Raw genomic sequence first — 26,965 nt, forward strand, 5'->3', positions numbered from 1 at the left:
AGGTCCCACCGGGATTCGAACCCAGGTCGCCAGATTCAAAGTCTGGAGTGCTAACCACTACACCATGGAACCACAACCTGAACGTTTTGAATGAATTTTTTATCTTTGTTCAATATCAAATTCAACAACTACGCGCAAACCCCAGCAGATTCATCCGACACAATTGCAGGCACGGCAGAAGATTCTCGTGCTAGCACTAGCACCTTGTCCTTTAACGAGCCTGCTAATTAAATGCAGTATTTAGAGGCAATAAGTGAAATGCTTTGATTTTTCAGCAGATGGAGCTTTTACCTCTTACTTCTAAAATTGTTGAAGGTATGATTTTAATTTGTTGTTTGTTTTATTTTAATGGACTAATTATTCTAAAGTCTATACGAGCTAGCCAACACTTGGCCGACAGCAAAGTTCGTTATGCAGAACCAAACAGAGTTTGGAGTCGAAAAAAATCTTACATGTAGAACCCAGAAACACAGCCGAAGTATTGTCTACCAGCTTCCACTTTATAAGCATGAGATATCACCGAGTGGTCAGATAGAGTCTGCCAAAATGGAGTCTAACATAACGTCATAAATGCTGCAGATTGATTTAGGTGCAGAAAGCAGAGGCTAAAAGTTCTACAAACAAGTAACAAGAGAGATGAAAGTTCGGTCCATTCGGTCAAAAGCTTTCATCCCCTCTTTTAAGTACTGAAAAAAAAAAACATCTTAAAGAAGCGCAGAAAGTTACAGCCCTGCAATCTTCACTTCTGCTAATTATCTTAGGATTTTGATATAACAAAGGAAATTATACATCTCACCATCAACCACCAAAAAGAAAAAGGGAAAAGAAAAGAAAATCCCACCAATAATCTAACAGAACACTTCTTTTCGATGTACATTTGCAATACAGTGGACACCAAAACCATTCAAACTTTCAGCTTTTCCATGTTCTACTAGTTTTCTATATAGCTGCTGCTCCTACTTCGAGGCAACAAGCTTGCAAACCCAGAAAGAGTTGAGGATGAGGATGAGAGCGAAGAAGATGGAGACCCCCTCTCTTTTCCATTCGGGAAAGAATAGCTGCTTATCTTTTCCGAAGAATAACTAGAATGCAGTATAAGATCTGGTGAGCCTCCGTTTAATTCTAGCTTCTCAGCTTCAAGCATGAAGTCATCTAAAGTTGTCAGCGATTTCAACTGCTGGCCAAGAGAGGCGATTGTTTTTTGGCACTCTGCCAGCTTCCCAGCAGCCACAGCAAGCTCTTTCTCCTGCGATAAAGACATGATAACTAAAATGAGCAGTCACAGAAACAACTACGGATGGAGATCTTTAATTGGTGTATAATGGGGCACTTCCAATCCTTTAAGTATAAAAAAAACAAACATAATGGAGTTCAAAAACATTTAAGGGCTACAGGGATTCTAGTTTGCATTTTGCCATAAGAATCTTGAGCCACGCAATGCTGATTTCCATTGGCCACTCAGAGCATTGAATCATGCAATGACTAAAAAGCTCCAAAACCGCATTAGGATAGTTATAATAACAATAACATAAAAACTACTTCAAAATGCAGATACCAAAATCAAATTCCCAGTGAAGGGAACATCAGGATTTCACCTTTTTAATCTTCAGGTCTCCATTTGAGCTTGTAACTTGCCAGAGCTCAGTGTCTTGCTTTATCCTTGATACCTCACTCTCCAATTTCTGACACTTTGCTGCAAATTCTGCAGTTAATGCCTTTTCCTTACTAACTTGTACTTCCAATAAACCCATCTTATTGTGCAGCTTTCCTATTTCCAAATTTGCCGTCTCGAGCTGGAATTCTAATGACTTTCTTGCTGCCTCCACAGCCTCTATTTTAGATGCAAATTCTGTAGATTTAGTCCTCTCCTCCTCAGCTTTCACTTCTAAGGAACCCACCTTCTCACGTAGCTTATTGACTTCCAAACGTGCAGACTCAAGCTGAGAATCTAATGCCTTTCTCACAGCCTCTAAAGCACGAATGTTCGCCACAAATTCTGTAGATGATGCCCTCTCCTCCTCCACCTTGCTTTCTAATAGACCCACCATTTCATTCAGACTACCAACTTCCAAATGAGCTGACTCAAGCTGAGACTCCAATACCTTTCTAGCAGCCTCTGCAGCATCTGCCCTAGCTTGAAGTTCTGCAGACAGTGCCTTCTCACCCTCAATTTTTCCTTCTAACAAACACACCTTATCATATAGCTTTCTGACTTCCTGTTCTGTCAATTCTAGCTGAGCCTCCAGTGCCTTTCTCTTTGCCTCCACAGACACCACTTCTGCTGTGGCCACTTGTTTTGATTCATTGGCCAGGTCTAACTGCCTCTGCACTTCAAGCAACTTATCCTCAGCAACTGTGAGCTGATTGCAAGAAGCCTCAAGCTGATTTCGCGAATCAACTAAAGCCATCTCCAATTCTGCTTTCTCATTTTCTATTTTTGCAACTTTTTCTTCCAATTCAGCTAACTGAAGATGCAATGCTTCGACTCTTAATGGGCTATCTCTCATAGCAACTCTGTCAGAATCAACTTCAGGTTCAAAGCTAGAGCTTACACAATTGGCCTGAGGCAAAGAAACTAGTCTCTCCATCTCAAGGAAATCATCCATCAGGTCAATCTCTATAGAAGTGGTAAGGTTTCTTGCACTGGCCTTATCATTCTTGAACTGATCAAGTTCAGCAATTAAAGCTGATGCCCATGAATCTGAGCAGCCTGGCTCATTATCCATGCTCAGCAACCGTTCCCCACTATCTGATTGGCTATCAGTAACAGATTCCATGCAAATTGAATTTGCAACAGGCTTGTGCTCATTAACTGGTAGTGATTTACATGCTGTAGACCGTAACCTACGGCATTCAGCTTCAAGTTTAGCAACCTTTTTTATGCTCTCTAAATGTTGCTTGCTGGCTGTCTCTGCTGCTTGATTACTCAGCTCCCTCTCTAGTGTCAGCATCTGGAGATCCTTGGATTGAGATAGTAGTTCAACCTTGAGAGCTGCATTTTCTTTCTCAGCAGCTTCAATTTTTGCTTTAAGACCAAGGTCAACAGCAGCAGCAGCTTCAGATTTTGCAGCTTGCAGCTGTGCTTTGAGCTCAACAAGCTGCTTCGCAAGCTCAAGCTTCTCAGATTCCCACAGATGGGTCTTCTTAGTGACAGCATCATGGACTTTTTCCTCTTGCTCCTCTCTTGCTTGGCGGAGCTGCCTGACGCATTCCTTGAGGGCACCATCAAGGTGACCAATCCTATCTTCAAGAGCAGAGTTTTTCTGGTTTGCAGCTTCAAGTTGCTGCTTCAGAGCTGCAACTTCAGTTTCTGCCTGTTCCCAGCCTGTCAAAATATAAATCATAAACAATCAAATGAAAATAATTATGCAATTCCAGTCAAACAAAGAAAAAAAGGAGAAAAAAATATATCTGCACTAGATTACAACTCATCAACTGACAGAAACTTTATCTAGAGAAAATAGAGTAGCGCAAGCCCACCATGACCAGGATTTTTTGGTTTGAAAAGATTCCAAATATATAATCTAGTTCATACAAGTTCATTTAGGTCTTATCAGCTGTGAACTATCTTACACAGTTTAGTTTAGCGAGCACATCATAAGATTAATCAATAAATTTTTTTCGCTGTCACTATGTTGATAACCAATTGATTATTATTAAAATTAATATTTAAGCAATAACAGCTAACTGCATCCAACCATGTGTTTTTGTCAGCATAGAGAAGGTGCATATGCTGGTGCATGTAGAGAGAGATAGCAACACAATTGATGAGATAGTAAATATTTGTGTTTTTTGGAGGGAAAACATGAATTATTTGTTATACGTGCATATCTTTTGAGATGTGTCAGAGAGGGAGAGACAGACATAGAAAGAGATGGGGGGAGAGATGGTGATGTATTAAAGTGCATAATTTATGAACAATTGACACAGCATTGTAGTTTTCTTGTTTTTTGATGACGTAAACTAGCATAATTGTACGAAGTAATAATGAGGTATGTTGCATTTAGGCATTAGACAGCAAATTAGAATCTCTATGTTTCTATACAACTTTATAAAGACAAAAAGGTAAATTGTAAGTTCTTAAGAATTCTTCCAGATTTTTTTTTTTTTTGATGAAAATTAAGAATTCTTCCGGTTAAACATAAGAAATACACGTTCTGAACTTATGCAGGTACTATCTCATCTGTTCAACAAGCAAACTTTTATACAGTTTAAATGGATACAGTCATGTCAGCCTCTGCAGAGTCTCACAATCAAGGAAAGCGAAGAAGGAAAGTCTCTAACAAGTTCTCTATAGAAGATTGGTGAAATAACTAACCAAGTGAAGTAGCCTGGGCAGCCTGAATGCTTAACAAATAACACAACTGTTCATTAGTGATAGGGCATCGACAGCACGAAAATTCAGCAATAAACTTCAATAGAATTAGTGTCCCAGATGACTTGACCATCAGGATACTGAGTATAGGAAAATAACTAGACTCATTGATTTCTAGAAAAAGAAGCAGCAGAAGTGTAAGCGGGAGAGAAGTCTGGTGCCAGGAAGACTAATGAGGATCCAGATGGTACTTAATTTGCTAGGTCATAAGCAAATTGTGCCTCCTCTAACATGCAAAGCAAACTATTTTTATATGAAAACTATCAAATCTTTATTCATAAGACCTCTATGTCCTTTGGCTTCTAACTCCCTACAGAGTTGTTTTAATATTATTTATCTCTCATACTCCTAATGGATAAAAAATTATGAAAAAAAATATATATAATTCAAAATAAATTTGATATGACATTATATAAATACATAAGAATGAAATTTCTCATCCAAAACCAAGCAAGACAAATTGAATGGGAAAGAGTGAATTTTGAAATTTCGAACCTGAACTTGAATCAAGCGAACCATCAAATTTGGTAACAAATGTCTATACCACAGTTACGGTGCATATAAGTTGTGAAATTATGTTGTAAGTTTCAGAAAAAAGATCAAGTAATGTAAGCATAAACCTGAATTCACTCACATCTTCAGGGAAGCCATCTGTTATAGTATGAATTAATTCAAGCATTGAATTTGTCGTTACCTTCAAGCACAACTTATGTTCCTGATCCTTCCTAAGTTTGGACAAAATGAAAATATACATGTAGCAATGCTAACCTGAAACAGCTTCTTCTGCAACTTTCACATGTTGCTTGACCAGTTCCTCTTTAGCGCTGATGTTCAGAAGAGCAGCTGAGAGTTTCTCGGTCAAACTCTTCACACTTTCATGGACTTCACTATCACCGACATTTGATGAAACCTCTGGTGACTGGGCATGATTTGGGGAAGAATTATTTGAAGAACCCTTCACTGCCTCCTGTTAAACAATCAGTTCACCATGTTATGACCCTCGACACTCGTTTAAGTTAGAGTTCAAAACCAGGTTAAATATTTATAATTATCTCTTTCCATTTCGATTTCCAGCACATCTCACATTTTTATTGTTCAATGAAGTATTTGTTTTAAAATAAAAAGTAATGAAGTGATTGTATGTGAACTTTATCTTAAGCAGCAAGACTGTCATGCATGGGGATGGTTTGGTATACTAAAACATTATTCATCAAGTTTGAGAATTTTCTAATAATCGGCACATAACATTAACCGCCTACAAACTTTTGCCAGTTCTTGATGCAACTTTAGCCAAGATAGTGGCATCTTGTAGTAGCTGGTATCTGGATGATTAGTTTTTGTTGAAGGAAATCTTACATTGTGGTTATGTTGTTTAAGCTCAGACAAACAAGGAGCGGCCCTCTGAGATCTCTGAGACTTAACAGAGAAAAAGTAATCGTTACATATAGGAAAGCAATCACATACTTTCATTCGCTGATCCATAAGTCAAGTTATTGTTTTAATCATTCGATTGACTTTCCTTTGCATCTCAATGGCATTAGATGACAACATGACATTCAAAAGGCACCTATCTACTCCAAGCATTTTACTTCAGTCCTGCTGGAGATAACTTCATCGATCTCTCCAATCTTTTTTGAAATCCATCTAAGGTAGAACCGTTCTAAGATAATCGGGATCAACATCTTCTTGTGCATTATCTGAAGTTCAATTTTTTTTAAAAAAGTGCCCTATTCCGAAATCTTGAGGGGTTCCTTCTACTAGGAGTTGCTTTTGAAGCTTTTCCTAGTTTTCATTTAGGTAAGAAATCAGGTGAAGAAAAGAAGGAAAACATACAAAACAGAAAGACTCAATTAGCACCATTACAGAACAACTGGAAAAAAGATAATGGGGAACTCAAAACTGCCTTCTTGATTTTGTATTTTAGTATTTATCAGTCCCCACTTTAACAAGTTATTCAAAAATCCAGCAACACAATTGACTGCATTTCCATATGGCATGAATCCTTCGGATTGAATTTGTTCTCCAAAATTTTGCCATCCAATTTAACCATTCATTACTCAATTAACTGGCTCTCATGAGTTATCTTCAGACTCTAGGTCTAAATAAGCCCACAAACTGAATTAAATTAGAGGAAACCAAGAGGGCAATAGACAAACCTGATCATCTGAGTACCTCTCAGAATGAGACGACACCGATCCTGAGCTCTCAGTTTCACCGGGGCTCTTCTCGGACGACTTCCGCCTCCAAAGCCAACTCCGGCGGTCCATCTTGCTATCTCAATCATCTAACAGGTCAATGGCACTTGGATTCCACCTCCATAGTCCATACCCACCAATGCCCCAATTCCTCCACAGATCACCACCAGCTAATGCCCAAAACGTTTTTCAAACCAGAGAAGATCACTGGTTCAAACAAAAATCAGAAAACCCTTACTTTCATCGATCAGCACAAAACTTAGTCATCAAACGAAACCCCTAAAAAGAACCCCACAATATCAGAAATCTACAAAGTGCAAACCCTAAACGGAACCTACTCACCAACCCAAAATATCATCTTTTGCTGAAACCCAAAAGAATCAAGACAAAAAGAAAGGAAAAAAAAAACATTTTTTTTTCAGAAAAACAGCAAAAATCCAATCTTAAATTTATCACCTTAATTTAGAAAAGAAGGCATTAATGCCGGAAAGAGCGGAACGCGTGAGGGATGTAAAGAATGTCAGCAGACAAGACGATCGGCGTGGGTTATTTGAATCCAAAATGCTTTCTTTCTCACAATTCCCCTAATATCCGACTATATGTGCAAAAGAAATATTAAATTACTTTTCACTCATTAATTTATCCGATTAGTCTCACCTCTTTGGACCGAATGCATGTGAGGGGAAGAAGAAAGTCGCCTTCTTGGGAGCCCTTTTCAGCTTTTTCGTCGGTTTGGGAGAGACTCCATTTCTTTATTGCTTTCAAAACAGAGCTGGCCTTATTCCCGCCCTCGGTCTACCGAGCTGAGAATTTTCTCCGTTCCTCTCTGTGTTTTCTTCTGCCATTAGCACTAAATAATCAAGCTTTGCTACACAGAGAGAGAGAGAGAGCACAGAGCTGCTCTTAGCATCCACTGTTTCCAGTCTCTCTTTCAGCTTCTCTCTCTATTACTTGTGTTTTCTTTTTTAGCTTTCCCTCTCTATTACTAGAGTTTTATACTGATTACTCCAGCATTAAAGTACAGATGCTAGTGTTTTTTAACCTTAAACTATAATACTTACTCAGGGTTTTGGATGGTTTACCAATAAAATAGAAAGCTTTAAATAATGAGAGGGCCACAGATGAGATGATTTGGGTCCCACAGGCAAGATGGTCTGACACTTTGGCCTTGTTATGGCTTATATTTCCTGAATTGCTTTTTGCATTTCCATTAATTTCTTTACTTTGTACATCCATGTTAAATGGTTAGTTCAGTTTGATTCTCCAGTGAAAATGAATGCAAAGGAGAACCTCCAACTTCCCCTCAAAGTGGTAGATGCTTCACAATTTATAAAGGATGCTCTTAATGCATGCTTAATCTTGGGGACATTCTGGTGATAAAGAAGAGAGATGCTTTGGCTGTGATTTATTTGAAGTAATTTTTTTGATTGTTTAAGATAAGTTTATAGATGCACATTTTTTTCTAGCTCATTGCTTTGTTTCAGTTAAATACATATGCATTAGTTGAAGTTATGAAAATATATAAAGTTGTGAGGTGCGGATAATGGAGATGTGTTGAATTGTTGGAGCAAGATTAGTTGGCTTGTTAGCATCATATTGAAGCTGAATAGTGGCCATTAAGATTAATGCTAAAGAGTTACCTATAGCCTAGGAATGTCTACTTATGATTGGTTCCTAATGTAGAATGCAGGGGCCTCATCTCAAGATATTGCAAGTATACATAATGTGTGGAGATAAGAAACCATAACTTGACTAAAGGAGATAAATGATATAGCCTCCACTTATTTTTTTTCCTACTTTAATAATAGTGATGAAGTAGATCTAGACAACCAAGCAACTGCAATTTGAACATTAGACTATGTTATCTATGATGACATAACCATTCTCTTAGTAAAAGTTAACTGGTATATTCACATTGGAAATTATTGTTTCAAATCCCTTTTTAATTAAAGATGCTGAAAACTTTGAACTTTAAACTTTTTAGAATCTTTAAAAACAGAAGGGACAAACATGTAAACATGCTAATCATCACTGTTGTGACTATTTGTTTGCTTCTCAACTTACAAATGTTCCAGTAACTGCAGTTGCCTCGGAAGTCCTTCCAAATGATGATGACATGCCTATACGATATAGTTCAGGAAAGGTAGCCAGAAGGAAAAGAAGAAAAATATCCCATTTGATTAACTCCGGAAACAGGGATAAAATAGTCATGGACACAGCAAAAACTAAATCAAATTATTCAAATAGGACACCAATATCCAAAAACACAACTCCCTAGCCTTACTCTAGTAGCCGACAAGTTGCTTCCCTTATTTTTTCTACAGTGGACTTGATTAAATAACCAGCCCAACGTTAGTTTTAACATATCGATGTTTGTTGCTCGGTAAGAGTTGAAGCATTTAGGATAAATATGGAAGGGCTTTGCTTTCCTGTCTCAAACAAGATGGAATGTAACATTCTAAGATGCAATGTCATAATATTGATGGACCTCAAGGTGGGGTACACAGAAGTAAGAATTTGGAATTGCATAGCTCCACCTTATGTGACTCAAGGCGGCTAAGTTGCCCTCACAATGTCCCACATGGAGGTGTTTGGTCTTATATGATGCATAATGCTGGATATTACTTTTGATTCTTTGATATGAGAAATGATAGGGCCACATAGAAGTCGATAGAGTCGCATCGCAGAATCACATTTAGTGTCTAGGAAATCCACATTTAAGATGAAAGGCCACCTAAATGAATGAAAGGCCACTTGTCTAGATGGCAAGCTCCTTTCTTAGCAAAAATTCCATTTCAAGGAATCCCATCTGCCAAATACTTGCAAAGATCAATCTTCACTGCAGCTTTTTTCTCTTAATTTTTTAATTAATGAAACAACACGGAGATTGTAATTTGGATGAACACACACACACACACAGGGAGAAGGGGGAGTGGGGGTGTAGGAGACTATACTCATCAATGTGCAAAAGTTAAGAGCATACCGAAAGACCAAGCAAATGCTGTCAAACTATTTCTAAGTTTCTTAATCTTAGGCTTTCCCTATAAATTCAACTTCCAAGCATTAGCAATGCACTATTATGATCACACCCAATAGCTTAGTTTTTTTTAAAAGCAAAACTCTCCATCTAATAAAATATGTGATATTTAGACTTTGTTGTGGATGAATCGTTTTGGATTCTCTCACACCTAGCAGATCAGACAACTCACCTTTTGATTTACTAGGATATGCCACAACATGCCGAACTTATCATGTTCACAGCACAATGCTTGAAAGGGAGCCGTCCTCTTGCTTGGATATCAATATTCCATCCAATTTTTGATTAATTTATCTATTGGAAAGCATGGATGTGGTGGTTCATGCATCCTTTTCCCTCTGACTCGACTACCAATCACTATGGATGGGTAAGCCCTACGGCAAGGCTAGGAACAAAAGCCTTGCCCTCTGGTCCACCTCCTCCCATATAATCATGCCACTTGCTTTCAGAGTTTATAGTGACATGGAATGTTTTATAGCTATGTATTGATGATGATGCCATATGGAGCCAACTTAGGAATGGAAAAATAGGTATCAACAGGAAAATTGAGTCTAATGTTGATACATATCTAGCTATCCTCCCATGCCTTAGGGGTAGTATGCCTTGTGTTGATAGTTGTCCCCACAAAAATCCCCATGTTCACTGCTCTTAAATGCATCAAACCTAAGGAAGTTTGTTAATTTTTCAGACAAAAGGTTTCTCTATGATTCCATGGGCAACAATTCATGGAGCATATATAGGACTTAGACATGTTGAAAAAATAATAATAGTCATGAAACACAAAAAAGAGCATGCAGGAAAATTGATAAGCTCAAGGTAATATAAGATGATGCCCACAGGCTTTTCTCCAAACTAAGAAGGAATTAAAGATAAAAGACCTGAAATTGTTGATACATAGTTGTGCATATGGGAAGAGATGCATACATGAGTATCAACAAAAAATGCACCAAGGAGCATGGTGATGAACAAATTCACATAATTACTCATGAGAATTGAGATATCCCCTCAGTATTACTACAATGTACCCAGGAGGAACGACTGACAGGACGCTGAAAGTGGTAGTTAGCCCATAAACCAGATATGAAAAGACAAACATGTTTAATTGGTGTATAAATTGCACATTTATGAGCCAAGTACAAGTTGTAATAGACTAAGCATCTTCCTCTTCAAAGAAGAAGAAGAAAGAAAGAAAGGAAGGAACCAAGAATTATACAAGCCAAGTTCAACAAATTAGAAGCAACCTGAAATCCCACTGGCTTCTGACTGTGGAACCAACGGATTGTTTTCCCATAGATGATGCCCCTGTCATAATCTCAATAGATCCAGAATTAAGATTTTCTTTAGATTACGTTGCTATCCGGCTTTCTTAAACAATTCACTAACATTTATGAGCTTACTAAGCTGACAAACTCTTTTGATGGTTGCATCAGAAACCTAGGTGAAATTAGAGAAATAGCGATCCCAGTGTTCACATAACAGCCTACCGACCTCAAAAAATAACATACCAAAACACCCATTATGACCCACTCAGCTGTCCCCCAGTCAACAGCCATTTATTGGTGAGACCCACCTAATGAACAGTTGAAGATATAACTAAGCTAAACTAAAGTGAAACATAATTAAAGAGGCTATGCAATTTTTTTAAAAAAAAAAAAAACTCAGGGCATTTTTTTTTGTTTTGTGAAAATAAAAATTTTACGGGAGGATTTGGATTAAAAAAATTAGTGCAAATACACATGCGGGAATCAGCAAATAAAATATTTAACAACAAAACTAGAAGATTTGTCATAGAATCCTATAATAGTGATGCTGTGTGATTGACCATATCTAATCAGTTGCACCATTATCTTCCCTGTATATATGAGAAATCCCAAAAGAAAGTAATGTGCGCGGCAATCACCAGCAATTTTGGAGAAGAGTATGGTATCTGATTTCAGCAGGCAGTGGATGAGGATTGGAATCTGTGACTTCTTGGTTTTAAAGACAAAAGCCTACTACTAAGGCATGCAATTATTTGTGTCACACACAATGATCATTACAGTGCCCTCATGCCCCTTCTAACCTTTGGCCATGCGTTTGATTCTCCTTATCATTTATGTTCCCTCATATACTTTTACTTAGACATCAATTATTGAGCAATAAAGCATCAATGTTCCATATTCACTCAGTCAAAAGAGAAGTGATCCCAAATGATCATAGCTTCCTAATCCTAAAATTAGAGGATAGTAAGTGATTTCAAGTTTGATATTATTCTTGTTGTGGATTCATTACTGAATCAGTACACTGTAAACAGGGGAAGGCCCAAACAGTACAACCAACTGTAGAACAACCCGTGATCCATCTGAAAGAAGTTTGGCTAATGCCTTTGGACCACTTAGCCAAAAGGGTCCTTAGCAAAGGACTGGGATACATGTGTTCACAAGCTTGGGTCTCCTTTGGTTTATGGCTTCAATGGTGTTTTCTCCATGGAGTGAAAGAAGGTGGCAACAAAAAGGCATTCATCATTATATCCTTGCAATCGATATGTTAACCACTTAGCCTACACAAAGTATTACAGTGACGTGGAGATGGCACAATTTTCGCCCATGGCTCACATGAGAGAATGAGGGACAATTATTGGCTATGAAGTCCCACCAAAAATGAGACACATCTTTAAATTCCTTTGATGACCATCTTAAGAGTAGGCATGTGCTATGTGGTGCATCTGATATTCTAGTAGTCAAAAGGTACATGAAGGATTCAAAGCAATACATGCTGCCAAAGTTTGAATACTGTGTGAAAAAGATAATGCTGCCGGAATTGTTTCCAAGTGAAAGTGGATCATGCTCTTAACATGAATCTCATAATTCTCATTGCATCATATTCAACTCCATGGAAGCTTGATCTTCTTATAGAGAATCCAAAAAAAAAAACTCAAAATTTTTCTAAGATTTTTTTTCAAATATTTTTAATCTTATTTTTAATTTTATCATTTAAATATTTTAATATTTTATTATTATGATTTTAATTTCTGATCGTTGGGCTCTTAATTACCAACGATTATGTGCATTTAATCTAATTTTTATTTTATTACCGCTAAACTCTCCGTATTAAAAATTATGACCATTGAGCTCCTTATTAAAGGCCTTATTTGGTCAATAAAAACCCCAACGTCATAAACAGTCACAAAAGGTCGTAAACGATCATATTGATCGGCTATAAAAATGCCCTCTAGGATCTAATCTAATAAGCCATCAAATAGCCTAACAATTCTCTTCTTTCTAAGGCTTTCTCTCTTTCTTTTTAAGTTTTCTTCTTCTTTTTCTGGATGCTGAAAGAGTCTTCATCAATTTTCTCTATACTTATTTTCGTAGATGGAGGATCCTGATCGTATCTTGGGATGATTTTTTCGGATATTTCTATATAAAAGATAGAAATACGTCTTAGGACAGTATCTAACACGGTTCCAAATTTGATTATTTTTATTTCTTATGATTCTATAAGTCTATCATAATTTTTCTATAATAAAATTTATTAGTTTATTTAGTTTTTTAAATCATCCCAAAAATTTTTTATGCTATGTTCCAACAGATCTCCACTTGATGACAAAGCCAATCCAAAACTCATATTATAACAGTATTGATCTTTGAAAATTAGGTTTTCGAAAGCCAGAGCAGGGAAGGATCCATGTGCCACCTACCACTGAAATAAGGAATCTAGTTGAAAATTTGCCAATAGATTTGAAGCAAGACATTTTTCTAGCCAACCTCTTCTTTTTATTATTATTTTTCTTTCTTTCTTTTTTTTTTTTTGACAATAACTTAGCTTACAACTTGATTTTCCTTCAAATAAGCATTTACAGTATCTGGTCTAAAACTTCATTCCCACATAAAATGTAATGGCAGGTCATGAGATGCACAGTGCAAAATAATAGAACCAACTTTAAATGTGATCAACATTCCCATGTAAAATGCATCACACGTTTCTGCCACTTAGCGACCACACCAATTAAGTGGCCCATAGGACCTTTATCCCCAAGTCAGAAACGCAAGCTTGTTCCTTTTTGCCAGTTACAAACAAGTAATGCCCAAAGCAAACCTTTTGTTTCTTGCCTTCTTGTTACTTAATTCCATGCCTTGCTGCTCTCCCTCTTACCATGTACAGTGTAATCTGTCTTCAAATGTCCTCTAACATTTTCTCCTCCTGTCCTTTTCTTCAAAAGAAGAAGAACAAGGAGAGGAGGAAGTGGTAATTTCACCTTGTGGCTTATACCCAAAAGATCTAATATCTCGACTGTAAATATTCAAATCTGGTGCATTGGCTTAGAATTCTCATGTCCAGATCGCCGCAGTTTATGCAGTCATCAAAAGCAAAGTTCGTAAAAAAGTTCAAAGATTTTATCTCATAAAAATTTTCCAAGATCTAAGTTTTCCATAAGAAAAAAACACATCTTTCTAGCCTCCAAACAATGCAAAACCCGTGTGTCCTTCACGAGCCAACATTGCAGTACCCCCTTCTTCCCCAAGATGGGCTAAAAGACAAATATAGCCCACCGCACCATGGGACAGGTAGATTTTGCAGCACCGACAGCGAATCATATAAGATACAGCGTCAGAGAAAAAACTCATTTGCCTTTACCCATAGAACTAAAAATGTGGAAATATAAAAAGATTAAAGCAGTGAAACAAAACACCATTAGGAATACTTGTGAGCTTTTTCCTCCAATATGTTTTACTTGAGATCCACACACTTTCAGTAGGCTTTTCAGAATTTTTTTTCTTTTCAATCCTTTTGATGTATACAACCTTTGAAAGTCTCCAAGAGTTGTTTTATCTGCAAAGACATATATAACTGACAAAAAACTGCAGTCTTTGATGCAAGAGATCTGGAGAAAAAGAAACATAGCACTAGTGACATGCTTTCAGTTTGTCTAAAAAGCCACCATAGATTGGTTGCCCTGTGTTGCATATTTCCTTATACCCTATTACTCGGTTGCTAAAATGTTTCAGTATATCCTTTGAGTTTGCCTTTCCCAGCCAACTGCATCATTTGTATTATACAAAAGTTGTCCATGGAAAAAAGAAAAAAAAGAAAAAAAGAAAAAGAGGATGAGACTCTTTCCAAGTTCATACCATCTGGAGACCATACTCTGATTTCAGGGAGCTTTCAACTTAAAATGTTGCCTGCCTACATCATACTGGAGCTTGGACCTGTATATGCTACTCTTCAAATAATTCTCCTCATCTTCAAGAAAAATCACATCGTGGATCGTTTCAAGCCCGCCGTTACCCCAATTCCTGTCAGTATGATTGCACCTGCCACAATCCCAGTTTGCAGAGATGACAATCCTCTCCTTTGGATGGTTGCAAGATCTGACTTCAACCTTGTGGCTTCCTTCTTGGTATCAGAGTCGTCAATATGCAGTCTTAAAACCTGAAAATAAGCAAACAATGACAGCTGAACTGAGTAAGACCCATTATCGAACTGATCAAGAACATCACATCCAAAAGTAACAAGTAGACATTGATTGTTTTTGAGATTTGCGGTTCTTGTATAAAGAGAACAACATTTGCAGCATCTTTCAAATTCATAGATCTGCGGGTGCCGGACCAGAACACCACATCTCATAGATCAAATTGCTACAAATGACAGTAGGACTTTTAGAAGAAGAAAAACACTACTAATGTTTTTTAAAAAGGAAAACTGAAAATTTTGACTTTTCTTTTAAAACAAGAAAGTTGGGCTAATTGTGTCAAAGATGGTCTCATTTACAAAGGTCACATGCAGATGATGCCCGCAAGTCATGAGTCTCCTTGAAGGAGAAAAGCAACATTGGTAGGATGCACCCTAAAAGCATACATAAAGATGCATTAATTCTGTCAATGAAGGTCTCATTCACAAACGTCACACATGTATGCTATCTTAATGACATCTCTTAAGGAAACCAACAATGGTTGAGCACATCCAAGAGTATCCACAAAGTTGGACAAATTGTGTCAATGATGGCTTCATTACAAGGTTCACAAATGTATGCTCCCTGTGCCATCCAGCTCTGTCAAGGACCACTACATTGGTAATGGTGCATCTAATTTTATCCAAGAAGCATACAGAAGTCATTATCACTATCTACAAGCCAATTGCTTCATATGGATACACCATCTATCAAAATTAGTCTATTCCAAGGGGAAAAAGATTCCAGCATTTGCTTGCTCTGCAGATGATAGAGTTGAATAACCATGTTGATGCATGTCAGTGTCGGCATGGTCAGACAAAAACAGTACTCATAGCAATAGCCAGGCCCATAGCAGAATCATGTTGGATCACAACAACCTCTACATATAATCCATTCCTAACTTACCATACCTTATATGATGCATAGCAGAACACAGAACACAGCCTGATACAAGGCATTGTTTTAAATTTTCATAATAACGAAAGTGATTTGATCCTTGGATAAATGCTAGACTAAAACACAATCCTCACAAACACCTTGAAGAAACAGGATCGGCTGCATGAAGTTTCTGCTTATAGGGAACGGGGGTGCATGTGGCCCTTCACTCATAAATTCAACCACTTAGGTGACAACCCTACTTCTTCAGGGTTGTGCCTGAGAGTCATTTGATATTTTAGTACTTCTCTTAATCGTAGTTTAGAAAGAAAAGCAGATGAAAGAATCACCTTCCATCCAGCTAATCTGGCATGGTTCACAGCTCCAATGAGATCATTATCTGTATCCATAAGTACTCTGTCACCTTCATCATCTTCATACTGCACCGAACATAATGGTTAAAATCCAATTTCTAGCAAATGTACCGTGTTGCAACAAAGCAACATGAATGTAACCTCACCAAGAGTTGAATTTTTTCTGCATCAGTGTCAAGCCCTATTCTTTGCATTATAGCAGATACAAGCTCAGCTAAACTCTCTGTACCTATAATGAGAAAATGGTCATACATCAGACCAAGTTTTTAAATACCAGCACGAACCCATACCAATTTTCCATTGAAATCGCCCAGCATTGGTATGGTACCAATACCAAATGACTTGTACCAAAACTACAAAATTCAAAAGGAATGAAAAACTATGAGTAACGACCACTATAGTCTGCATCAAGGTTTGCCATTTCGAAACCAGACCCCGTACGGGTACCATCCTATTACAGCATCGGTACACCTAGTATAAGGGCCAGTTTGGCACACCAATACTTGGTATGCCCCCCATACCACATATACCGGTTGGATACCAAATGGTACGAGTGTTTGGTACCAGAGTAGTACGGTATGGTTAGTATGCACCGACACTAACCGATATGGCAAACCACATTCTGCATAGTATCATTAATACGAATTAGTATAGACTGGTATAGATCGATATGATTATTACATACTAGTACAGGTGGTTTCAATGTCTTGGCACCTGTACCAGTGACAGTTTCACATTGGAACAATATGGTACCAACGATACGTTCCCTTTCCAACAATTTTTGAATCCATGCATTGGTACCTCATTTATGATATTTTGATGATGAATACAAAAGAAGTAGAAACTTTCTTAATATCATACTTACCACAATTGAATCTATGAACTCGTCCCTTTCGGTCTTCAAACTTAAAAGCAAATGAGTTACCAAGACCAAGAGGGGGGTACGGATGCTTCCCATTTTCCATGCACTCTGACGTCATCCATGCAGACAGTTCACTGCAGATAAACAATTTTCAGAGGCATTAAGCATGCTGGTCAGCAAAAAAAATAACATGAAAAGCAAGACAAGGCACCTTTTTTTGTCGGATTCCTCATCTTGTGGCTCCAGAGCAAAAGCAGAATTCCAAAACTTCTGCATCATCGTGCTTGCCACACCATTTACAACTTCAGCACCTCCTTCAACCTTCAAGAAGCAAACAAAGAATTAAGAAAAAAAATACTGATATACTCATGCATAAGTTCAGGTAAACATGGAATGAATCCAATATTGTGGCTCGACACACATTGTTCATGATCAAATAAATAAGATCCAGCTTAATACAAAAAAGCTGGTGATCAGGACTCTGGAATGGGTTTGACATGATCAACATGTAGATGTGATCTAGTTCGAATCTAGCTTTTTCACTAAGCTATAAAATTCAGTGTTCTATGTGTCAATCACAGCAAAATGAGCCAAATATGTAAGGAATGATCGGATAGCAACATGCTGAAAGGCACCATTTGGCAGAAGCGTGAATGCCCGGCGATCCACCGCACAGCAGCACCATATATAGTACTGCAACTTCAAATACATTCCTCCTCAGAATCAATAAATTCTTGCAGCATCATATATTTCAGTGCTTGTGAGACATAAAGGAGCTCTGCAAAGCTAGTCAATTTAATATATAGAATCAGAGAAAGTTATTTCATCATAAGCAAATCTCAACCTCAACTTTGTAGTTTGTAAGAAATTGGCAGCTTGCATAGTTATAATTAGATGTTGGTTACACTCTTCTTGTGTAACAAGGAATGAAGACATTGAGAACTATTTTACATTGTGGACGCATACAATACATATTCCAGAGTAGTCCTTGAAAATTCAAAAAATGCATGACTCAGGTAAAAGCATTTCAAATATGATTAGTCTCACCATGGAAATGGCTGCATGAGTCAGCTGCAAAACATCCAAACAAGCAGCAATTTGGCCATCTGTCTGAGAAGTTGCATTAGTTGACAGACGGCAACAAGATTTCCTGCCCACTATAGCTAAACATTACTTACCTCTATCCAGCACTGGAAGATGCAAGAATTTTCCATCATGCATTATATGCAGTGCATCAAGAATTGTTGTATCCACTGTCACGCATTCAGGGTTTGCAGTCATTACCTATAAAATAATCAAAATAAAATGTATCACAAAAAAAAAAGAGAACAAATTACAAAAACTCATGAAAAAAGAAATGTTTAAAAGTAACCATACAGAAATTATGTCATGAAGCATTTGAAATATTATATGAGCATATTTGCATCTCAGTATCAAGACTCAGTATGTAGGACACTTTGCTGATATTGCTGGTAGTATACCATCACCAAAGTAGATATCTATTACCAGTGTTGTATAAGCATCGATGATTTATGTGTTCCAATTAGAATATAATAATTTAACAATCTAGCAAAGAATTGTTAATTATCATCAAAGGGGCATAACAGCATTTAGCAAACTGTGGATGCCTACGAAGTACCTATAATAATAAAAAAATACATGTGAGAGAAAGTTTTTCTCATCTCTCTCTTAAGTCTTTCACTCTCTAAAATTAGACTTTCTCTCTCTACCTTCTCTCTATATTTTCTCTCTCTAGATTTTCTTCTTATTTTCTCTCTCTAGATCTTTCTCTCTCATTATGGATTTCGTCTCCCTAGGGTCATTCTCTCTCTAATTGCATCACAGACCCTAGGATAAACTTAAGATGAAAATATGATGATCTGAGACTGCTCCGAAATTCGTGCAGTAGATTAGATCCTGATCCGATCCTTCTTCGAAATTGATAATATCAATCATGGTTAATCTATATTAAGTCACCTTGATATGACCTCTGATGATCTCAATCATGATTGCCATTTTTAAAGGATACGAAGATTCTCTCTCCACTTTCTCTCTCTACTTTCTCTCTCATGACCAACTTTCTCTCTCTAAAAAAAAAGTCTATGAATCCTGTATCGAGTCATGCCTTCATCTTTTAGAAGCTTATATTGACTCTAACAAGATCTGAAGTTGCTTTGATATCCGTGCTGTATGTCAACCTCATCTGATCGTATCAAAGATCTTTCAAATTTATTATTAAAGAACCCTATTGATTGATCTTGACTTTAATTCGATCTGTGCCTCACGATTTCTTCATCAAGTCACTTGAATCTGACCCTCAGATCAGAGATCCTGAATTGCCCTGGTATCTGGATGGTCCGACACATTCGGACAACAGTCCTCTTTCCTTATGATTTAATCTTGTTATATTTATGGAATAGAATTTGATAATGATTTGATATTTTAAATAGGATTAGCTGATTCTTCTAACGAAGTCCGAAGATCTAAGATGAACGAGGTAAGTGGATCTTATGCTCCTTATTTATTTTTAAATGATCATGTTTTTATGCAAAGAATTGCTATTGATGAAATCATAATTTTTCATAAAATAAGGATCGGCATATGTGATATGAAAGAGCATGTTTTATTATGAGCATTGATTTTATGAACATGTTTTATGAAAATAGCATGATTATGAAGCATGAATTTCATTGTTTTTCCATCTATGTATATGTATGCTTTAAGAAAAAGATATAAAGATTTCAAAGGCTCTCAGATGGCTATGAATGAATCCCTTCGGGAAGGTCGACATCCGGAGCTAGCATCCACACGAAACATGGCCCTGCCAGCGGGTATAAAGTTGGCACATGAATTAAGAACTCTGTCGATTAAGAAACATGGCCCTGTCACGGGTATAATAGTGACCTTAGCACGAATATCTGTGAGCAATGTTTTGAAACATGACATGAATACATGATGAAAATGATTTACGATTCATGATTGTGAAATATACATGATTTATGCATGCATGATGAGTTTATAACTTGTTTTGTTATATGTTCTATGAAATGCTTTATTTTGTATTACCTGTTATTTTCTAAATATTGCATTATCATGAAAAACTTATGTTTGATCCGATAAGGAAGCGCAAGTTCTACTTACTGGGCTAGTGTAGCTCATATTCTTTTTGTTTTCTTTTTGTTTGAACAGAGAAATAAGGTTAGGATCGACAAAAGGAATCCAAGTTTGAAGATCGGCATAGCAAGCTGAAAAATTTGACAACAGAAGTTTAATTTATTTTATAATCATGAATTTGTAGTTATTTATGAATGTTGAGATTCGGGTTAGTACTTGCTTTTGGATTTAGATGCTCTGAACCCATATTGGTTCGATTATTTGATGAATAATAGAATTGAATCTTTTTATTTGATGGATTTTAGATGATTATGATGAATTGGCTTCGTGTTATCGTGGGCTCCATCCCTCGGTAGCATGGCCGTGTTATGTCCCGGATTTGGGACGTGACATTTTATGGTATCAGAGCTTAGGTTATAATCTTTGGGGATTATGATATAAATAATATAAATGATTAGGATATGATAGATTAATATCAGAGCTTAGGTTTAAGATCATTGAGATTATAAAGTGATATCAAAACTTTATGTATGATCAATAGGATGTGACCGAGTGGAGTATAATGGATAATATCAGAGCTTAAGATTATGATTATTAAGGACGTGATAGAATGATATAAAGTTTAGGTTATGATCACTAGAGAATATGACTTAAGTGGTATTTGAGCTTAAGGTTATCATTATTCGAGATTGTGACTTTAATGATATTTGAACTTGAGGCTAAGATCATGAGGAACATGATAGATATAAAAGAAATGATTCAATAATTTGATTTCGAATCAATAGGTATTATGATGAAATTTATGCATAAGTGGCATATGAGGTATATAATAGAATTGACGAGTTATATCATAGATTTCAATTAGCAAGGTTGACCTGAGTACGAGAAGTACTGACCCTAGAATGAAGTGGGAGGTATTGATATATTATGTTAGGTATATTTGATGATATTGGAATGCTAAACCTATATGGATAAAGGATATGATAATTTTACTGATTTTGATGTTAATTTCTTTGCAAAGAAAGGTTGGTTTGGAAGTTGTCTAAATGATTGTAAGGTAAATCGAAGGTTAACTCAAATTAATTTTAGACATATTGGATTTTTGAGGAGTGGTGAAGCTTATGTAATAAGTTCAAACATAGAAAGTGGATGAAGATTTAATTTTGATGTGCTATGCCTAAGAGATAGTAATGACAAGAAAACCTTAAATTTTACCCTAAATTGTATATGAAATCTGAAAGTTGGATCTATCTTTGATTGATTTAATATACAAATATATTTTTATTTTTGATAGACTTAGATAATTTGGTAAGTTGAGATCAGAGTGCGCAGTAAAAGCGTAGTGATCTGAATTGATTAAAAATATTAATCCTTTAAATCAAAAGATATTATGAAATACGTTAGTTGTAAATAAGGAAGGATTTTACTGATAATAAAAGGATGCTAAAGAGAAAATCTATCTGATCAAGGAAAGACTCAAGGCAGCACAGGATAGACAGAAGAGTTGGCCAGATAGAAAAAGAAGAGAATTAGAATTTCAGATCGGTGATCATAATTTTCTAAAAGTATCACCTACTAAGGGTGTCATGAGGTTCGGGAGGCATGGCAAGCTGAGTCCGCGATATATTGGACCTTTTGAGATTTTAAATCGAGTAGGAGATGTTGCATACGAACTAACCTTACCACCAGATTTATCCAAAGTACACAATGTCTTTCATGTTTCACTACTGAGGAAGTATGTACCTGATCCAAACAGTGTGATAAAGTATGAGCCATTGCAAGTTCATGAAGATCTAACCTATGAAGAATTTCCTCTGCGAATTATTGACCGAAAAGAGCAAGTTCTAAGACGGCGTACCATTCCATACGTAAAGATTCACTAGAGTAATCATGAAGAGAGAGAGGTCACATGGGAGCTTGAAGATGATATGAAGACGAGATATCCACACTTATTTGAAAATGAAGGTAAGTTAAATTTCGAGGACGAAATTTTTTTTTAAAGGGGGTAGAATGTGATAATCCGGCCCAATTGGGCCCAAAATCAGCCCACAAAGCCCACCAGAAAAAAAAAAAAAGAGATAAACAGAGCAGGAAGACTCCCGATCGGAGTCTTCCTCTTCTCCAATCAAAAATCAGAGTCCTAGGGCCATTAAAAGACCCTAGGACGAACCCTATAAGAAACCCCCCTCTCTCCTCTATGGGTAGACCCTTCAGTCGCCGCCGATTGTCGGAGATTTTTCTCCGATTTTCTCGTTTGAAGCCGCGACTCCTCGACCCGTGTTCGCCGCGATTTCTCGCCGGTGGGGGTCACCGGAGGTTGTGGTAAGGTCTTCCTCCTCTCCCTCTCTTCTCTCCCTTCTTTCCCGTGCCTGTGGGCACGATGGCCGGCAACGGGTGTCGCCGGATTTAGTTGGAGAAGGAAACCCCCTGTTCGCCGCCTTTTCCTCTGATTTTCCGGCGCCGACGGTCACGCCGACCGCCGGCTCTGGTCTCTCCGAACCCGGGAGAGTCGGCCGTTGCCGCCGGCCACCACCGGCCATGGTATGGCCGTGATCGGCCGGTCAAGGCACGGAGACCTCTAGGTCCCCTGTTTCGGCCCAATGAAAGCCCGGGAAGAAGAAGAAAAGAAAAGAAAAGAAAAGAAAAAGGAAAAAGAAAAAGAAAAGAAAAAGGAAAAAGAAAAAGAAAAGCAAAGAAAATGCAAAATAAAAAAATAAAATAAAAAATAAATAAATAAGAAAAGAGAAAAATTTCTTCTCTCCCCTCTTTTTCCCTCTTTCTCTCTCTTTCTCTCTCTCTATTGTCTCTCTCTAAAAAAGAAAAAGAAAAAGAAAAAGAAAAGAAAAATATAATAATAAAAAAATACATGTGAGAGAAAGTTTTTCTCATCTCTCTCTTAAGTCTTTCACTCTCTAAAATTAGACTTTCTCTCTCTACCTTCTCTCTAAATTTTCTTCTTATTTTCTCTCTCTAGATCTTTCTCTCTCATTATGGATTTCGTCTCCCTAGGGTCATTCTCTCTCTGATTGCATCACAGACCCTAGGATAAACTTAAGATGAAAATATGATGATCTGAGACTGCTCCGAAATTCGTGTAGTAGATTAGATCCTGATCCGATCCTTCTTCGAAATTGATAATATCAATCATGGTTAATCTATATTAAGTCACCTTGATATGACCTCTGATGATCTCAATCATGATTGCCATTTTTAAAGGATACGAAGATTCTCTCTCCACTTTCTCTCTCTACTTTCTCTCTCATGACCAACTTTCTCTCTCTAAAAAAAAAGTCTATGAATCCTGTATCGAGTCATGCCTTCATCTTTTAGAAGCTTATATTGACTCTAACAAGATCTGAAGTTGCTTTGATATCCGTGCTGTATGTCAACCTCATCTGATCGTATCAAAGATCTTTCAAATTTATTATTAAAGAACCCTATTGATTGATCTTGACTTTAATTCGATCTGTGCCTCACGATTTCTTCATCAAGTCACTTGAATCTGACCCTCAGATCAGAGATCCTGAATTGCCCTGGTATCTGGATGGTCCGACACATCCGGACAATAGTCCTCTTTCCTTATGATTTAATCTTGTTATATTTATGGAATAGAATTTGATAATGATTTGATATTTTAAATAGGATTAGCTGATTCTTCTAACAAAGTCCGAAGATCTAAGATGAACGAGGTAAGTGGATCTTATGCTCCTTATTTATTTTTAAATGATCATGTTTTTATGCAAAGAATTACTATTGATGAAATCATAATTTTTCATAAAATAAGGATCGGCATATGTGATATGAAAGAGCATGTTTTATTATGAGCATTGATTTTATGAACATGTTTTATGAAAATAGCATGATTATGAAGCATGAATTTCATTGTTTTTCCATCTATGTATATGTATGCTTTAAGAAAAAGATATAAAGATTTCAAAGGCTCTCAGATGGCTATGAATGAATCCCTTCGGGAAGGTCGACATCCGGAGCTAGCATCCACACGAAACATGGCCCTGCCAGTGGGTATAAAGTTGGCACATGAATTAAGAACTCTGTCGATTAAGAAACATGGCCCTGTCACGGGTATAATAGTGACCTTAGCACGAATATCTGTGAGCAATATTTTGAAACATGACATGAATACATGATGAAAATGATTTACGATTCATGATTGTGAAATATACATGATTTATGCATACATGATGAGTTTATAACTTGTTTTGTTATATGTTCTATGAAATGCTTTATTTTGTATTACCTGTTATTTTCTAAATATTGCATTATCATGAAAAACTTATGTTTGATCCGATAAGGAAGCACAAGTTCTACTTACTGGACTAGTGTAGCTCATATTCTTTTTGTTTTCTTTTTGTTTGAACAGAGAAATAAGGTTAGGATCGGCAAAAGGAATCCAAGCTTGAAGATCGGCATAGCAAGCTGAAAAATTTGACAACAGAAGTTTAATTTATTTTATAATCATGAATTTGTAGTTATTTATGAATGTTGAGATTCGGGTTAGTACTTGCTTTTGGATTTAGATGCTTTGAACCCATATTGGTTCGATTATTTGATGAATAATAGAATTGAATCTTTTTATTTGATGGATTTTAGATGATTATGATGAATTGGCTTCGTGTTATCGTGGGCTCCATCCCTCGGTAGCATGGCCGCGTTATGTCCCGGATTTGGGGCGTGACAGTACCAGCATAAAAAAGAGAGATTATGACTATCAGGAATGCAGAAGTTTCAGAATACTCATAACTCTCATAGTAACCATGACGACCCTGACATTCATAATGGTGGGATGATAGTGCTATGTAGCAAAAAAGCAATATCATCGTTAAGTATGGGAAGATCCAAGCAACTATTATCTATTCTAACTCAAAGAGGGTACTCCATGCTACATTAGGGCAAAAAGGACTATTGAAACTACAGTTTCATGAGGTGGAAGTGAACATGTGACTCAATTTAAGGGTGACATCACATAACCAACCAACCCTGACAAACAACTGATGGACTAGGAACACAGAAGCTCATGATTACCTAAATGGATTCATGGCAAGTATTGAAGTATTGTGCCTCGATGGCATGCCAAATTACCAATAGCAAGTACATCCTGTGCCTTGCCAGTTCCAGTTCCGGTGCTTGGCATGCTTGGACTGCACTGTCATGATATCATACCAAGTACTTACATGCAGCTGGGACCATGCTAGTGTTGTCACTGGCATCATACATAATATGCCATGCCTTGTTGAACATTGATGGTAACAACTGATGATGGTAACAATAAAATAAATCCTAAAAAGATAAAGAACCTAGAGCAAGACAAAGAGAAGCTCACTAGCACCTAAGATAAAATACTGAAGCTTGTGATAAATAAGAAAATGTTATAATTACATGAAAAAAAGAAGTATGCACATGGTCGCTCTCTCCTCTAGTATAGCATTTCTATAACCTTAGTTGACAATTCAGATTGGCTTATATTGTTCACAAATATGGCGCATATATTAATAGCTTTGATCATGTGCAATTATTTAAATAGTTGCCACAAATTTATTTACATTATCACCCTAAGCCATCCATCGATGATGGAGAGAAGTCTAAAGTTTCAAACTACTAATGCATTAGGCAGTTGGGCTGCCAATAGGAAAGCAACCAAAAAGGTAAGGACAAACTAAGGTACTTACCCTGGATCTTGATCAGGGAAAGATATATAAAAGATTGAGAAATATAAGAAAACAATGCCAGATTCATCATCTTATAAAAAATAAACAGGAAAGAAGATTTATGAGCTACAAATGCAGGGAAAGTACATTGATGGGCTTTTTTTTTCTTTTTTCCTTTGGAGGGGGGCCATAATGAAGTTTGCAAGTCTATATCAAGGGAATAGAGGGAGAACAGAAAAGGGCCGAATAGACCCAAACCAAGCTGTTCAGCCCATGCTGAGCCTCTACAAAATGCCCCCCACCTCGAAGGTTCCTCTCGATCGCACCTTAATATTAAAGTCCTAATCATGCTCTAGCTCCTTTGAGCTGCTCTCACTCTTTTGATGCCAACAACCACTATTGAGGTAAGTCCCCCCACCTCACTGTCTCTCTCCTTCTCCCTCTCCCCCCTCTATGGCAGCGACTATCAACCCCCTTCAACCCCACTTCTCTCTACCTCTACCTCCTTCCCTCTCCCCCCGTCCGTGTGCCCCTCTCTCTCCCCTTCTCCCTCTCTTTCTCCATCTCCCCTGCTCCTCCCTGGTTGTGGGCTCACACTGTACTGAACCGGTTACCAATTGGTACAACCCCTGGTACCAATTCGATAGACCTTAGGGAGATAATATGAGACACGAATTTGAGGAAAGGAGAATAAGAACATTAGAATAAATCTGAGGAACCATTCTCAATCAAAGAAAGATACAAGCAGAAGCATACATGCAGTAACAGCACAGACTTAGAAATACCATTTTTATAAAGGAAATGGAGGGAGATACATGTCCATGCAAAAAACAAGAACTAAGAGGGGGGAAGGATAATGATCTAAACGGATAAAGTAGCAGCATCCAAAGAAATCCTTATGCATGTGTTATAATGTGAATCAACAGATTCTAATCTTAAACATTCAGAGACCTAATGCTATACATGTGTTATCTATATGTTTCTGCACTATTGGTGTGTCCGCATTGCAGAATTGACATCTAGATACCGATGCCT

The 26,965-nt window shown here is 37.1% G+C and overlaps 2 protein-coding genes and 1 non-coding gene across 6 annotated transcripts in view; all 3 read right to left on the reverse strand.

The window, feature by feature from the left end:
* TRNAQ-UUG (transfer RNA glutamine (anticodon UUG)) lies at positions 1-72 on the reverse strand. Its single transcript has one exon. It is a non-coding gene; the product is annotated as a tRNA-Gln (tRNA).
* Positions 73-612: 540 nt separating this feature from the next.
* Positions 613-7,540, reverse strand: LOC105038386 (uncharacterized). Of its 2 annotated transcripts, none has more exons than XM_010914179.3 (5): positions 7,228-7,540; positions 6,532-6,777; positions 5,144-5,342; positions 1,596-3,325; positions 613-1,246 (listed from the first exon to the last, which is right to left on the reverse strand). In XM_010914179.3, exons 2-5 carry the CDS (start codon positions 6,640-6,642, stop codon positions 932-934), a joined length of 2,355 nt encoding a protein of 784 aa, XP_010912481.1. In that variant the 5' UTR covers positions 6,643-6,777; positions 7,228-7,540; the 3' UTR covers positions 613-931. The 2 variants fall into 2 exon arrangements, with proteins under 2 accessions (XP_010912481.1, XP_073115133.1); XM_073259032.1 differs by lacking the exon at positions 7,228-7,540 and adding an exon at positions 7,027-7,149.
* Positions 7,541-14,511: 6,971 nt separating this feature from the next.
* Positions 14,512-26,965, reverse strand: part of LOC105038387 (CBS domain-containing protein CBSCBSPB3) — a 34,848-nt gene continuing 22,394 nt past the window's right edge. For all 3 annotated transcript variants that reach the window (XM_010914180.4, XM_010914182.4, XM_010914181.4), the window contains exons 8-14: positions 18,329-18,434; positions 18,198-18,256; positions 17,362-17,471; positions 17,154-17,284; positions 16,435-16,517; positions 16,265-16,354; positions 14,512-15,019 (exon numbers count right to left, since the gene is read on the reverse strand). In XM_010914180.4, the coding sequence (XP_010912482.1) occupies positions 14,843-15,019; positions 16,265-16,354; positions 16,435-16,517; positions 17,154-17,284; positions 17,362-17,471; positions 18,198-18,256; positions 18,329-18,434 (756 nt within the window). In that variant the 3' untranslated portion in view covers positions 14,512-14,842. The remainder of the gene's footprint in view (positions 15,020-16,264; positions 16,355-16,434; positions 16,518-17,153; positions 17,285-17,361; positions 17,472-18,197; positions 18,257-18,328; positions 18,435-26,965) is intronic.

Source organism: Elaeis guineensis, chromosome 1 (genome assembly GCF_000442705.2).
Source record: "Elaeis guineensis isolate ETL-2024a chromosome 1, EG11, whole genome shotgun sequence".
NCBI lineage: Eukaryota > Viridiplantae > Streptophyta > Magnoliopsida > Arecales > Arecaceae > Elaeis > Elaeis guineensis.